Here is a 17162-nt window from a genome sequence, read left to right as displayed (position 1 = left end):
GAGATCAAGAGCTCATTTGTCAATATACATTCAGAAAAAATGTGAGAGCTAGAAACTGGGACAGTTGGGAACATGACTTTTATCACTTCTCTTTAAATACAACAATCAGGTGCTTCTGCTGGTCAAGCTGCTCCTTCCTCAAAGTCTTCATTTACTTCTCATTGTTTAGGTAATTAATCCTTAATTCAGTATTCTAAATCATTCAATATGTGTTTTTCATTTCCTAAAAATGCTTAAGTAAGACATATTTCAAAGAAATGTGTGGATATCTGTTTCTTCTGCCTTATGTGTTGGTATCAGCTGAAGATCTGAAATGCTGCGGACCAGAAGTGTTTTGTATTTCAGATTTTATTTTCATATTTTTCAACCTTTGTACATACATAATGAGATATTATGTAGAAAGCCCTGAATTTTAACATAAAATTCATCAAGTTTCATAATCATACGTGTAAAGTAAATCCACAAAGCCTATATATCATTTTGTGTTTGGATGTTATGCAGCAATACGCAGGCTTCCCCATACCAACATCTTGGCACTTCCCAAGACTTTATGCACCTTCTATTTTTCTTATAGAATTAAAATAATCCTTTAAAATAAGTGCACATAATTGGATATATTAATAGTATATCATAATATTTCAAAATATGTCTATATTATATAATATTTTAGTTAGGGTAAACATACCTTTCTTCCCAATTAGTTACATTTTTTGGAAAGCATTCAAATTCTTTCCTCCCAGGCTCATGGAACAGCACAGTACTATTACCTATAGCCATCCTATTTAATTGGCTTTTCTACAGAGTCCTTTAACTTATAATGTCAAAATCCAGAGATAACTTGTAAAAAGTTCTTTTGTCAAAGCCAGTCTCTCATTTCTTCTCTTTTACTTTCTAAAAATTGACATCATTATATATCAATATTGCTGTGGGAGAGAGTGAAGCTAATTTCAATCTGGTGGCAGTGAACAGACACAAGTACAAACTGAGCCATGGCCATAAAAGGCTGCAATGTGCTTATCTGAGCACAGAAAGCAGACCGATATAAACTCAAATAACACCAGTTTCTCTAGAAACCAAACATAATTTGTCATAACTGTATACTACCTTCATTTTTCTTTTATATTAATATTTGATTGTCGCATAATAAGTGCTTAATTTTGTTAATCAAAGAAAGAATGAATACTTCAGAGATTTTATGCATTTGGCATATATTGATAAACAATAAAATAACAGATAATTCCAAAACCAGTATGAAACCAATAAAGCTGTGGAGTGTAGTAGTTCAAGCCATAGTGTTGTCCCTGACAAAACCCAGAAACAACAGCAAGACACTGAGCTGTTGGGCAGGACTCCTGGCGGGGCTCAGCTTCACAGAACCAGTGATCGTCTACACCTTGATTGTAGGTTAAACACCTTCTCACAACCTAACAATTCCATTGCTTCACCTACTGAATCAGTGTTGTATGCAACCCAATGTCTGCCCAGGCTCCACTCCAATTCAATAGAATTAACAGAGACAATAAATACTATTTTAGTATGTAGAACACACTCAGGACATGACAACAGTAAAGATGAAGGAGGTTATCTGAAATGTTGGAACAATTCCTTTGCTTCTTGGTGAGTTTGTTCACCATTGTAAAGAGGACTGGATGCAACAGCCTCCAGAAGTTTCCACTCCCATGTCTGAGGCAGACATGCTGCAGGTGCCTCAGAACCATAGCTTTGCTCAGGCAGTCCATGCTGCCCATTTAAACAGAAGCACATGTCCTCAAAGCACGTCCCTCTGTTCTCACTCTCACAACTACAAACTCATTTCTGTTTGCCTTAACACACTGAAAATCATTTTATACACTTTTGAACACACTTCTATAAACACTATATAGTTTAACCACACCAATCATAAAGTGAATGCATCTAAAATTTTCTGAAACAAAAATAATTCCTAGAGTCACTACGCCATGCTCCTACTTTCCTCATTTAGATGCTGATATTTTGAAGATGAACACGAGTTCTTACCTGTAAAAGGTGTGGCTCCATTTCACTCAGGGTTTTCCCAAGATGCTTATCAGGATCTAAGCCTATCAAGAAAGGGGGAATTTTTCTGGGTAAGTGTCAGATTGGAGCTGTAAAGGCACACTTCCTTCCCTTACTTTTCCTCACTGAGGGGAGCAACACATATGTTTTGCAAATTGTTTTGATTTTAAAGTAAAATGTACTTTGACAGAATATAATTTCCTACTTCTCTGGGAAAGCTGGCTTTCTTGCCCCTAAAAAATCAGTTTTAGTTTATTTCAGTTGCATCAATAGACAGATGCTTCCTTAAATTTAATTTTCTTTTCTATGAGATGGTAATTAAGATAAAAATACTACATTTCAAAGACAGGAAATACAAAACCTTGGCATTTTACTTGTTGTGGTTTATTTTATTTAAAAACAACACTGTGATTTTTTGTTTTATGCTTATTTTATTTTAACTTTAGATGCAATTATAAAAAGAGAATACACTGTTATACTATAAATTTAATTCACTTAATAGTAGTACACTTTGCATACATTTGTATTATGTACAGAAATCATAGCTGCTCTCAAAACAATGTGTCTATTTAAATATACTATAATTTTTTACTCAAACCATCTCAAGTTTAGTAGTTACAGTGTCCCAATTCAATATGGCTATCTAGATAATCTTCTGAATAGATCTTTCAATATTAAACACTGTATATAGTGATATTCACCTCAGACTAATATGTTGCTCTGTCCTCAGTAATGCCTACTTAGGTCTTTAGCATCTGCCTCCTGCAGAACTCCATCTGAGAGCATTCTGCATTTGCTTCGTATTTTTCTGATCATTAGAAAGTGACAAGTCATTAGGGATCTCGTGATTACTACCCACACAGGATGCACTTCAGGTTGTTTTTAGAAAATATTTCTTGGCTAAGAGCCAGAGACCTCTAGGGATTGAAGCCTCTGTCCTTGAGAAGGCAGCAACATAAGCTACTCTCGTTTTTGATAACTTTAAGTCAGTCCAGGCTTTACTACAGGGGTATTATCAGTTGTGGATGTGGTAGGAAGACTACCTCTCCTATGGCCCAATATATTCAGATACAGAAGAACTCTTCAAAAAGTCTTAAAATCAAAAAAAAAAAAGCCTTAAATCTTAGAGCACCATAAATTATTTATAACATGCAAATGAAAATCCAATATAATTGAATTCTTAATTTTCTTACAGTTTTACATATTTTTCCAAATTTTTTATTTATAAACACTTCATCATTTTATGTACATTCTGTATATAATTTACTTTTGTTTATGAAGAATGGTTTTTTAAAATAAATATTTGAAAAAATGGATCCCCATAATGTATAAAGTTAACATCTAATTTGCAGTAACTATGCAACTCTAAGATTTTGGTCTTTCTGTTCTTTTTTAATATTAATTTTGGGATTAGAATTTTCTTTTATTAAAAATGGATTCTTTTCTTACATAATATATTCTGGTTACAGTTTCCCCTCCTCTATATTCTGAAAGAATTTCTAACTGAATGTTAGACACAGAGAATTCTGATATCCAAGAATGTTTACAACTGAGAATTAAAGCTCACGGCCAGATTAGCATCAATAAAATTAGAAATTTTAAAAATAATCAGGCCAATGTCTTAACTGAAAATGAACACAGATCTTGGACAGTATGAATTGCCTCTGATTAACCTGTCTGCTTTACTGAAGAAGAAACCAACTACACTTGTCGTAGCAAGTGAGGAGCAGTCCTGATATACAGCTCCATTTCTGTTATGTAGAACTATGTGAAGGTTTATGAATAACAAGAGTTTGGTAGTGTTCAAATCCACCTGATACAGTCAACTTTTAAAATACTTATGTAGTTACCTAACTACTAATGCACTTGGTCTAACGGTACAATATTTTCTTTCTTAAGACTAAACAAAACAAAACAAAACAAAAAACTTCTTATATTAAATACAATGTCAGTGTAATTTGAGACATCTTTGTGATTACATGTTTCTCATGTAATCTTTTGTGTAAAGCTACATTACATTAAATGCCTTGGGAGTACTATGAAGAAGCCAGAACATCTGATGGACTCTTTTAATGACAACTTTATTCAAAAGTTTCAATTCACCACGCTTCGTAACAGAGTCATTTCTTGTTTGGGCTCATCTCACTTAGTGCCTGTTTTTTTTTTTTCTCCTTTATTAATTTGTTCTTGTTACATCTCAATGGTTATCCCATCCCTTGTATCCTCCCATTCTTCCTTCCCTCCCATTTTCCCCTTATTCCCCTCCCCTATGGCTGTTCCTGAGGGGGATTACCTCCCCCTGTATATGTTCATAGGGTATCAAGTCTCTTCTTGGTAACCTGCTGTCCTTCCTCTGAGTGCCACCAGGTAGTGCCTGTTATCTAGTGAAGTCTAGGGCATGCATACACACAAACTGAGCTGCACTGAAACCTCACAGGCTCTTTTTACTTTATCTTCTCAGCTGGCTAGCTATGGAATGCTGTCTCAAGGTATTCATGTCTCCTAAGAGCTTTAGTCATTAAGCCGTTTATTAATGTTGATATAAATAGTGATATCAAGAAATAAAATATTAACAAAGATGATGACAGTCCAGGGGACGTAGGATGTCGTTTCATTTCAAGCACACTTTAGTTCACATGCATGAGATTTTAAGTTACTAACAAGATTTTTCTCCAAAGTACATGAAAAGAGCTATAAATTCTGACGTCTAACCATTTAATCACATCTTATAGACATTTCTTGATAGAAGCCGGGTGGGTGAATAAACCCACAACAAGACCTAGGCACTGGCTAACTCCATGCAGAATTAAGAAATTAATTAGGAGGAAGAGCTATAATTGCAGCGCTGACATCCACTTTACTTTAGTTGCATGTATCAATGGGAAACGATTACAATTCAATTAAAATATTCAATTTTATTACTTTACTGACTGACCTTGAAGTTAATGCCTGCTTTATTTAATTGCATCATCTATGAATAAATGTTAACCCTAAAATGTTATGCCCCATTATTTTCTATGCAGTTTTAAACATCTCAACTGAATTATATCAGCCAATTTATTATCTACTGTCATGAAAGAAAGTGGAGGTTTATTTCTGCAGGGCAGCCCAATATTCGATGAAGGAAATATTACAAAATAGTTGATAATGCTATTTTTAACAGAGTCCAGCGAAATGAATTGTGTTCCCATCTTAACTTTAGCAGTGTACACTTTTACTGTAAAATCACTACCGATATTAGAAAAGGCATAATCAGTCTGAGAAGCAATTTCTGGGCTGCCTATAAATTTTGTTTAATACATTGCAGGAAGCACTGAGAATCTAATACAAGTTAACAATTAACACACATACACACACACACACACTCAACATAATTTCTTTCTATCTCTATAATTTTCACTAGTTATCAGAACAAGTAATCCCATAGTGTAAAGTTTAATTGTTTGAAAATAAATATAGCATTTAGTTGTTCCCAGACTCAAACTCTCCACCATTATAACATATTTTAACATTTTGGAAATGAAATTGAAAACAATTTTGTTAAGAATGTCAGATAGGAAGACAGACTGGCTATGTGATCTCTAAGAGAAAGAGGAGCAGACACTGAATGAGAGCGAGGACGGCGGCGAGGACATGGTTTCAGCGTTTTACTTTCCATCCCTCTAGTTAGGCCACCAAATGCTTGGCTATCTGTGTCACTGTGTCAAGGCTTGTCTCCACATGGGCCTTCTTTCTTAAACCTCTAAACCAAGATTTTATATCATACAGTAGGCTCATTATTAAAGAATCACTTTAAAATTTATGGCATATATGAAATGAATGGCCAGTAAATCACATTGAGTATAATTGTGCCGTCATAATAATCGATACTCACTAGCAATGGACCAAATTTTCATCTTTTCTACCTTAAAAATATCGTGCAGTTCTTAGCACGAAAAGAAGAAATAAAATGTGAGTGATATGTGTATAGCAGAAAGGGAATGGTAGGGATTTTCTCTGCCTAAGGTTCTTTTTGGCTTTAATCATGGGGCCACTGAAACCTGGAAGCCTGGTAAGGGTAGAGATTGTGAGAAATCAATGAGCTAAGAATAAATGTGCTAAAAAGCGAGGTCCTTACAGTTTTAATTTTTACCTGAGAGTTTATAGCTAACTGCAGAAGACTAAGAAATTGTCACAGAGCTATCCTGTGGTACAGTTCAACCTTTGATTCAGTTTGAAATTAAGAAAGGTCAGTCCAGCTGCAGTTTACATCCTTCAGTGGAAACATGACTGGAGGTGAGATGGCCGTGAGTATATAGGGCACACCAGTAGTGTAAGGGAGGGCCGCTGCACCAGAACAAAAACATTAATAAGAGAGGAAGGGAACAAATTTGGGAGCAACATGTGGTAGGCAAGATACAGACAGTAACTGCAGAACTAGGAATGTGTGAGAGGGAAAAGATCTAGATGATTCTCAGGTTTTTAGTTTGGGACTAGTTAAAAGATAAAAGTACCTACCACCATTATTTCAGGTGCAAAGCATCAAAAACTATGCAAAGTTTGGAAATAAAATAAAGGGTAAATATCATTCTGGAAGTATGCTGCATTTCCAGAGAAGAGACATCTAACTGGCAGTGAGGAAAATGGGGTCAGAGCGCAGCAGAGAGGGCTGGACTGGAGGTATGGAAATAGAAACAGAAGCTGGGAGATGAACGGCTGTAGGACAGTGCTCAGTGCGAGTCAAAAAAACACAGGCAAAAGCCCGAGGAATAGAAGTTTTAACGATGGCAGTAAGAATGAAACGTGTACAATGCAAATCTGAGTATTTTCTCCTCCCTCCTTGCCAAATTTCTTGGTGTATATTTATTTGACAGTTTAATATCATATGTACATAAAGTGTTCAACTTAATAATTACATGTGTAGATACATTTCAAAGCATTCATCACATTAAGCTAATTAACTTCCTAATTAACATAACTAAGATTTATTTTGGGGATGGACATTGGGTTGAAAACAGGGAGATCCAGGGAGCGTCCTGTCAGGCGGCCTTGCTTAACTGGTGAGGTAGGTCTAGACTGACAAAACGCTTTTCCTGAAAGTGAGTAGTGGATGGCTGTCCTGAGGGTGACACCTGAAGTTCCTCCCCAGTCTTCACATGCATACACATACATGTGCACCCCCACAAACAGTAGTGTTCTTACATGCACATGAACACACACTTATTCGCATGCAGAATATATGAATATTTAGTAGACATTTCTTAAAAATGTATATATAGGTATACAAATATCTTTATATATATAAAATAAAAAATCATATATATCATATATTTGAAGATATAAATGCAAAGCACTTTGGGAATGAAGTCTCAATTTATCAAAAAAATGTAAGGAACTTATCTACTTCAGAATCAGATATTAGAACTAATTTTTTTTTTTTTTTTAGAATACCCTGCCTTACGTGAAGGAAAAATGTGCTAACATTAAAAGGAAAACAAAACAAAACAAAAAGTCAGCACTCTTTTCCTCTGCTGTTATAATCTGTAGCTCCACTTATAAAACTCAGAAAATGATGCTTCTATTTTGAGATAGATAGTTGTATGACAAGCTGTATTTGTATTTCAAACAGAAAATTAGAAAAAGTATATTTAGAAGTCCAGATATAATCCTTTATTTTGTTTCATAAGTAGAAAATGGTAAATAATTTATGATACAATTGGGTATGGTATAACTTTGAAGCTTAAAAAATCTGTACTAAATTACTCTAAGTGAAGACAGAATATATTTAAATCACAATTAACTATACTTTAAATCATATTAAGTAATCTTTTTAATGAAATAATTATTTGAACCAAGTTCAGGTATAAAAATTGTTAACTATAGCTTATAAAAGAATAACATAAATTGCTTTTAACCTTTGTGTTCAGCATTCTTTCTAGGAAGGCTATTACAATGCATGATTTTAATTATGTCCATTATTATCCAGATGAATGACAGAAGAGTACAATGAGCAGAGCAATAATTAACACGCCTTAGCATGGCTTATTTGGGCAGTTATAAGTAGAATCAGATTAAGGTAACGTATAGAACTGCCACAAGTGAGTGTGCGTGGGCGTGGAAGCCAGCAATTGGGGAGGCCACACAATTAAAGCCATCCTCTAATTAGCATTGGCATCTCTTATTGTGAACCCAAAAGGTGAGACTTTAAAAAATATGCATTAAATTTGGAAAGAGAATTCTAGTTAGCAGTCTTCTGAGAGAAGAGTTTTAAAAGAAATACAAGCTACTTAAAAGAAAGAGAAGGACAGTAATGACAAGAGATTAGGCACCGTGACATTATCTGAAAAGTCACAAAAGAGAAATCTGTGCATAGCCAAAAGAAAAACTGGAAACCGCTCCATAGAACTGTTCATGAATTTGTTGAAAGTGTCTAGATGATCTTACAATATCGTATTTTAAACTAAAATACCAGAGATATATTGTTGGGAAGAGAAGAATCTGAGATGTGAAAGGGACAAAGAGTAGCAGTATGAGGGGTAGTGCTGGGCCCCTCAGCTAAGAGGACCTAAGCCAGAGTGAGGGGCAGGAGGAGAGGCCACTGGGTCTTGTGTTGCAGGGACCTCATTCACAGCTGATGGAGAAAGGACTACTCCAAGGGCACTGGGAGAGTAACCAGCGGTGCCATGGCTAAGAAAGAGCAATCTCCTAGGGGAAAGAAGAGAGCAACTTGAGAAATTCCACAGCAATAAATCACCTTGGCCAGATGGTGTTCAGCTGAGAGTTTCTGAGGGAAATAAAGTGTGACATGGCTGAGCATCCGAAAACTAGCAACTGCTCCCGATCAGTGCTGTTTTCCTAATTTGAAGCTTTTTTTTTTTTTAAGGAATGAACAATAATAAAATTAAGATTTATAGAGGTATAGACAAGAGGCTCTTGTGGTGATAATGGAGAAACTGATAGAGTCTAACTAACAATAGCTTCCATCTACATCAGGGTAAGGTTAACTGGCTGAGGTCAAATCACCCACTGAGTCTATAAAGAGAACTCTGTTTCTCTCCATCCTCTTAAACTTATCAGGAAATGTCAATAAAATACTAGATAGAAGCAAAACAGTAAATGTAATTTATTTAGGAATTACATGAAGCTTTTAACAAGGTCACATGAGACTGTTGGGGGAAATAAATAAGCACAGTCTTCAGGAAGAGGCCACAGGAGAAACTTCTGCCATTAATTGTAAAACTTGCTAAGTAAGGAAAACAGCGTTTCGGGGACAAGTTCTCTTTTGTTCCCTAGCATTGGGTCATGGGCATCTTAAATGTTAGCCAAAAGGGTGAGCGACTTAAGACAGTGTATGTTCAAAGTCTGAGCACTGAAAATGGAGGTTACCGGTAGCATAGTTTTTTTCTTATTTAAAAAAGAATGGAATTGGGGATAAGGGGGGTGGCAATAGTGGGGAAGGAAGTAGAGCTCCCAAATCAAGAAAGTAAACAAAGGCCCTACAAGCAATGGAGGGAAAGAAACAGACAGTGAATTTATATTTGTGAAATGGAATCTGAAAGCTGCTATTCATTTTAGGTTTCTTATCAGTTGTGCTAAGGATAAGCAACAGATTTAAAAGAGAACCAACAAGTGTTGCTTTTAGTACTGAAAGACTGACTTGATATATCAAATTAAAACTTTCTCCCTTAGTGGGGTCAGTCTTGAACCATTTATTTACTGAATAGTAAACACTAATTTGCCCAAGACCAGGTTATTAAAACAAAACAAAACAAAACAAAAATAACCTTCTCCTGTAGATCTACCTCCATAGCCAGCAGCATACTACTCAGAAGTTACACAAGGGAACCCAGGCTCCATCCTACAGTGTGCCACGCTCTGATTGTCCTTTCTGTCTCAAGAAGGAGCACAGTTATGTGGAGAAACAGAAAGGGCCAGAAGCAGAAATCTGAAATCCATGCGAAGATTTGGGGACCCTCCCAGGACAGCACTGACGAAAGCTCCTAAACCACATCCAGACTATTTCACCTGTGATTTGTTCTTGCTCTTAGCACTGGCCTGTGAAGCTGCAAAAAGTATGAGCAGCCTTTCCAGGAGTGCAGATTGCTATAAAAACCCTCTTCCCTTTAGCATAATACCCTGCTGCCTCCATCTCAGGCAAAATATATAACTCCTTAAATGGTGCTCATATGGTACCACTGCTGCTCCTTCTCTGTTCTGGTCACTCTAGCTCCCTGAACCACAGTTCTTTCTCTGGGCCATTTCCAAAGTGTTCATAATTTTTGGAGAAGTAAGTTCAAATCATGGTAGGAAATACAGGAAAACATGAAAAAAAAAAAAAACCCTTAACTTTCCCCATGTTAACACTTTTTGGAAATTTCTATTGTTAAAGCACTGTTATCTCTGTGTTTAGGGTGCTGTTTTATATTTCTTAGGTACACAGTCTGGCATCACATAAGACACATAAGACATAAGAGATATGTCTCTGAAAAGTATATTACCTATCTCTGAATGAAATCTGAGGACTAGATAGATGGCTCAGCCATTAAAGGCTAGGCTCAAAAACAAAAATATAAGAACGCAATCTGAAATATTTTTTGTATGTAATTTTGATGAGTTATAATGATAAAATCAAAATACTCACTTGACAGGGGCTGGAGACTACTGGAAGAAAAAAAGAAAACAAAACAAAGCTTCATCTCCATAAGTTTAGGATTATGGATTAATATTTTACTTTGGACCTGAGTTTAAGAGTAAATTAATCTTTTTAAAAAATATTTATTTATTACATATACAGTGCTCTGCCTGCAGGTACATCTGCAGGCCAGAGGAGGGCATCAGATCACATTATAGAAGGTTGTGAGCCACCATGTGGTTCCTGGGAATTGAACTCAGGACCTCTGGAAGAGCAGTCAGTGCTCTTAACCACTTAGCCATCTCTCCAGCCCCAAGAGAAAATCAATCTTTTAAACTTAGAAATGAATTGAAAATAATCACAAATAATATTTCAAATATTCAGGACCTGTTCAAAAAGGTTGTTACTTAAGTGAAACTAGAACTTTCTCAGTGAGAGAAAATTAAGGGGGAAAGACAAGAGTAGTTGGAATGCAGTGAAGCTGATGAGCACAAAAAGCAGATGTGAACATCGCACCCTATTTATTGGCCATGCTCACTTCTTCCTGTCTGCAGTCTGTATGTGTTAATGCAAATAGCTGTAATAATTTACCTTAAGATAACCAGGAAACCTTTGCTTTAACTTTTTTTTTTTTTGCTACTTGATATGTTAAACAACTTTCACACTAAAAAAAAAAAATGCAATTATGAAGCACAGCTGAATAGCCCCAGAGCACACTGGCTCCATTAAATTTGCTTGTGTCTAATTACACCTGCCCAAGGCAGGTGAGAAATGTATTCTGATAAGATCTTTGTTATGCTGGAGCCAAAAAAGAAATGAAAAAACAAAAACAAAAAACAAAAAGCTGCTCAGTGATTTCCAATCTAATTATTACGTAAAACTATTGTTGTATTTACTCTTTAAGTCCTTTATAAAGCTAGGCGTTGTGAAACACCATTATAATTATGCTGTTAAGTGTTTGATGCAAACATTTCTTTCTAGAAAACATACTCTAAGTCATCAATGTAAGCCATTATCAATGTCAATTACAAATGCATTTCTTACATCTTTCTATTTAGAAAATTTAAAGCTAGTTTAAAATGTTATCTAGAAATACCAACACTGCTTAAAGTTTCCTAAAACATATAACCATATCTTATCTGAAACAGCCTTAGCTAAGCATGTAAGAGTGTGAGGCTGGCAAGTACAGTACTAGAAGTGAAAAAGTCCCAAGATTTAATCACTGTTTAGAAAATAACTTTTTATAAATGTATCAAAAAGATAGATCATTTAAAATAATGAAATAAACAAAAAATATAGAGCATGACCAAGACCTCAATTAAAAGGAATTATAAACAGAACCATCACTAAGCCTTTAGAAGACTTACATATTGTGTACATTAAACAGGCAACAATAATCAAAATAATAATGATGGGCCACTAAAGAAATTAAAAACAAAGTAATGTCGTATGCACATTTGATCCCAGGACCAGGGAGGATGACTATGAACTCAAAGTCTCCCTGATTCAGTTAGTAAGACCTTGAAACAAACAAAAAAACTAGCTAGTGAGCAAACACACACACACACACACACACACTTATATGACATGCCCCCCATATAAAACAGACATAAACACACAATGAAAATATAAACAATTTAAAAATACAGTATATAAATCATGAGGCAGATGAGTCAAAATATTTCAAAGTTTGTGTTAGGTAAAATATAATTACAATGATGATAAATGCTGTGTTCTCCATCGTATCATGAAAATGGATTTCACGTGAAAGAAAAATTAGTCATACTGAGGAAAAGAATTCATCACTAGCAAAGCTAAATTGAAGAATATTAAAGTGAGTTATTGAAGTAGTAGTAAGTTATCTCACAGTTAAACAAGTACATTAAAGGAGAATAAAGTATAGTGAGATGGAGAATACAGGCAATATACATAAATGTTATATAAACAAAAATAATACATTATAAAGATAGATACATGTGTAGATTAAAATGCAGGTAACTACAAGTACGGGAAGGAAATATAGTTAATGTACAGTAACCACTAGACAAGAATGAAAGAAAGTAACATTTAATTAATTAATTAATTAATTAATATAAAATGGAATCAGATTAAAAGTCAAGAAAGAAGAGGAAAATTATATCAAATACCTTTTATAATTCAGATAAATAGTAAGCTGACTATATAAATCTGAGTACAGTTGAAAGCAACAAACAAAAGCCCAACTATAGAATTATTTCAAGATTAGTGCAGAGCTGAAGCCAAGCTGAGGATGAGATGCACATAACCCCTAACAGAAAGCTTGTTTAGGCAATAATGCCAGAAGCTAATGCTGTAAAGCGAAAGCATTTGAAAACTAAGAGCTGTTTTATAAAAAACAACGGGGTTTCTATAGGACCATGTCTAGCAGCATAAATACATGTGCTATTAATATCATGGTGGTCTTTGGTCTTGTTTTATACAGGAGCTCTCTATGCATCCTTGATTAGGCTGGGACTCACTATAGACCAGGGTGATATCTATAATCTTCAACATTGAGAAATTATCTTAAAAAAGACAAATTTTGAAGAAAAAATTTATCTAAGTGAAATAAGAACTGATGAAGCTGAATTCTAATCTAAGAAAGCAAAAGGGTCTCTAATAAAAGCTCCCTCCCCAACACCCCCGGGCAGGAAGTACCCATGTCCAGATGGCTTAAGTAACACACACTTCAGAGCATTAAGGAAGAATGAATACTAACCTCACAGAAAAAGAGCAAACACTTCAAAGCTTGTGTTACACCTGTCACTGGTATATATAAAAAAAAAAAATCTCTAGATCAGTCTTCTTATAAACATGAATGCAAAAATCCTACACAGCACCAGCAAAATGGATCCAGCTCTTTGCTTAGACGACTTATCCCAGCTGTGCAGACAAGATGATCTTAATAGATTTACACAATTAGAAGTCTACAACCACTCTTATTTTCTAAAAGTGCTCACTGAAGAAAATTACCTTAGGTTGGTAGAGATTTATAACAAGCCTGGTCACAAATTGATCCAGAAATAAAAATGTGAATATAAGACTCCTTGAAAACAAGTAGCTCAGGAGTTGCTTTGACCATCACAGTTTGACAAATGACAATATGTATTAACAACAACAGTGTAGTTTCTTGGTGCTGTAAGCTGACATGTACTGAATACAACTCTCTTAAGAACATGTTGATGTTATAAACTCCCCAGCACAAGGCCAGGAACAGGTGCTCCATTCAAAGCACAGCAAGAAAGCTTCTGTAGAATTTTATAAATAGGACATTCAAGTCCCTCCCTGAACTGCCCAATATTTCTGTATTGGTACCCCAATAGTTATGGAGGGCACAAAAGCTGTTTTTCTAGATTCCATGTCCACATCATTTGCTTAAATGCTTTTGTTTCACAGCATTCTGTTTCACACAAAATTTTTTTCTCTTCTTTTTGACAAAGGCGATTAAATACAATGAATTTACAGCACATACTAATAGCAAACCTTATTAAATTATTTCACATGCATTTTTCCCATTACTACCAATCTATTCAGTAGTGATGAATAAACACAGGCCATGCCCCAGCACTGGCAAGTACCTTTGTAACAAAACAATAGAGACAAAGAAAAGTTCAGATAAAAGTGGACAAGGATCAAGATCACAAAATTTTAGATGTAATCATAAAGGCATGAAGCTCTTGGAGCGGAAGCTGGAGGCAGTGATTCCTTATAGATACTATCAAAGGAGGAATCTACAAAGTAAATGCATTAACTAAACCAAAATTAACAAGTTTTCTTTTTCAAAGGGTAGCATAAGAGAGTGGAGGGAAAAAAAACATAAGAATGTGAGAACATCCTAGCAAATCACAAGTATTGTAAGAGAATAATATTCAAAGTGTATAAAACAGCATGTATGGCATTTTCAGAATGAGAGAAGGGTCATGGGTAGAATGTGTGGCTAGCACGCTCGAGCCTACATGCCTATGCACACACATTCAAAGGATTTGAACTCTCATCATTCACTAAGGATAAGAGATGGTCAATGTCGTTAGTCCCTAGAAATGTAAAAGATAAAAATAAAGTGAAATGCAATTATATCCACTAGGAAAGCTTTAGAAAGAAGGAGACACCACATGTTGACAAGGATGTGAAAACAGGAAGCTTCCTTGAAAGCTGGTAGGAAACTAAACCGGTAAAATTACTCTGGAAGTCAATTTGGCAGTTCCTCAAAATGAGATATATATAGCACCATGATACAGAAATTCCACTCCTAAGCATATATTCCAGGGAAATGCAAATACACGGTAGCAGAAAGCCTGCATAAATGTTCACAGGAAGAGTACTTGTGAGCACCCTAACGTAGGAAGAACTCAATGTTCACGGACAGAGGAAGAGCTAAATCCTATGTGGTACAAAATGTCTCTAGATGGAATATTATATGACACACAGATACCCAGAATGATGAAGTTTGGGTAAAAATTGGAAACATTATTCTTAAGAAAAGAAGCTACTACTAGGGTAGGTCTATATTGTAGAATTCTATTTGTAAGAAATATAGATGGGAAAATCTACAAAGATAAATTTTTTTTCCTCCTGGTGATTGGGTTGGAAAGAAAAAGTAGAGTTTGGAGGAATTCGATATTGATAGTAAGTGGGCGAGAAGTTTGGTATGGTGGAAACAAAAATATTCTAAGTTTAGATGTGGTAATGACTGAACTTATAAAGTTACTTAAAATGATGTTATGAACTTTAGGTATGCCCTGTAAAATGAATTAAAAACCTTAGAAGTAGGAGAGATGGGCTGAAGGGTTAGCTGGGTGCTAGAGGGCATGCCTTCCATGTGCAAAGTGCGCCTGCGTTCCACCTGTATAATCACAAAGGCAGGCGGAGGAGTGTCTTGTCAGATATTACACAAGTGGAGGCAGCATTAGTATTGACACTGTTATCCTAAGATGATTATGTTATCTTAGAATTATTATATGCTGTGGATGTCGGTGTGCATGTAATGACCTTTCAACCTTAGCACTAAGATCAAAAGATCCTAAGGAACAAGAAAACACAAGGACTATACTGACCAAACTATAGCATGTGCTATCCCTATATAAACCCAATGAAGTTTATACAATTTGGACAAATGGTTTGGACATTAAAAACGTTCTAAAGATGGTTATGTGGTATTGTTAGAAATCACGCACTTCTCCAACCTGACATTAGGGACTCAGCACCAGAAACCATGTTATCATCCACCACAGCCAATTGGGACACATTTGTACTGTGCCTATGAGTTATATGTTTTTGCTGTGCAACACAAGTACCCTTTAAAGGTCGCCACCACTGCCGATCACTCTTTTGTTTTCTCTTTTCCTCTCACTCTATTTCTTTTGCTGTGTCTGTCTTTGTGAGGCGGCCTTTTGACTCCACTCCACCCCAATATATCACTTGCATGAGATCTGTTGCATGCTGTGATCTCCGCTGCAGCATTCCTTGGCTTTGATCTGCCACGGAACTCTGCCACTAAGTCCTAACAGATATATTAGACATAATACAGCTCTTTTTGGGCACATTATACATTTTTCATGAAAGTATTTTTATAATTCCATGGAAGGGTTATCAGAAACACCTATTCTTTTTATCACATCAAATATATGTTCCTTGAACATGGTCTTCTAAACTGCTTAGAATTCAGTGGTTTTCAACCTGTGGGTTATGATCCCACAGGGCTAACAGATCAGATATCCTGCGTATCAGATACTTACATTATGATTCATAAAAGTAGGTGTTACAGTTATAAAGTAACCACAAAATAATTTATGGTTGAGGTCATCACAGCATGAGGAACTGTATTAAAGTCATAGCATTAGCAAGGTTGAGAACCACTGCCTTAAACATCATCTATATTCTATACTTGAAAGTTAAGCTATGTAGACAGTAGATAACTGATTTCTATTCCATTCCTGTAGACTCCTTACCAATGTATTCTCTTGACTCACACTCATAGAGTGCAAAGCCTCTACTATTCAAAATGCATACATGCATAACTCATTAGTAACAGGTTTTAACATTGAAATGATCCAAATGGTAACTATTTTTTAACCTTTGCAAACTTACGTGTGTGTGTATATATATACACACATATTTTTATTATAATTAATTTACATTACATCTTAAGTGTATTCTCTTGCTCATATCTTTCTGTTCTGAACTTCCCACCCTCTTCTGCCCTCTTCCTCTCCCCTAGACCTCTGACGAGTGGCATCCTCCTCCTTCACCATCTGACCACAGCCTATCAGGTCTCATCTGGTTCGTCTGCATCCCCTTCCTCTGCATTCCCACAGGGCCTTTCTGCCAAGGGGCAGTGATGAAATCATGGGCACCAGAACTCAGAATGGTGAGAGCTGATGGGCCCATGGATTAAGGACTTTGTCCAGTACATTCATAAATGAACTGAAGGAGAATGTGGATAAATACTCACAGGACACTTAGCTTTGTGTTTACAGAAAAGTCTTAAATTGCTGAATTG

The 17162-nt window shown here is 35.6% G+C and overlaps 1 protein-coding gene across 1 annotated transcript in view; it reads right to left on the bottom strand.

Moving 5' to 3' along the window:
- Positions 1–17162, bottom strand: part of DPH6 (diphthamine biosynthesis 6) — a 119878-nt gene that overhangs the window by 17866 nt on the left and 84850 nt on the right. The window contains exon 6 of the mRNA XM_084777899.1: positions 2017–2078. Within this exon, the coding sequence (XP_084634025.1) occupies positions 2017–2078 (62 nt within the window). The remainder of the gene's footprint in view (positions 1–2016; positions 2079–17162) is intronic.

Source organism: Acomys minous, assembly GCF_964271855.1.
Source record: "Acomys minous genome assembly, chromosome: 3".
NCBI classification, from domain to species: Eukaryota; Metazoa; Chordata; class Mammalia; order Rodentia; family Muridae; genus Acomys; species Acomys minous.
The sequence above is the reverse complement of the archived record's forward strand: the minus strand, read 5'-3'. Positions and strand labels throughout refer to the sequence as shown.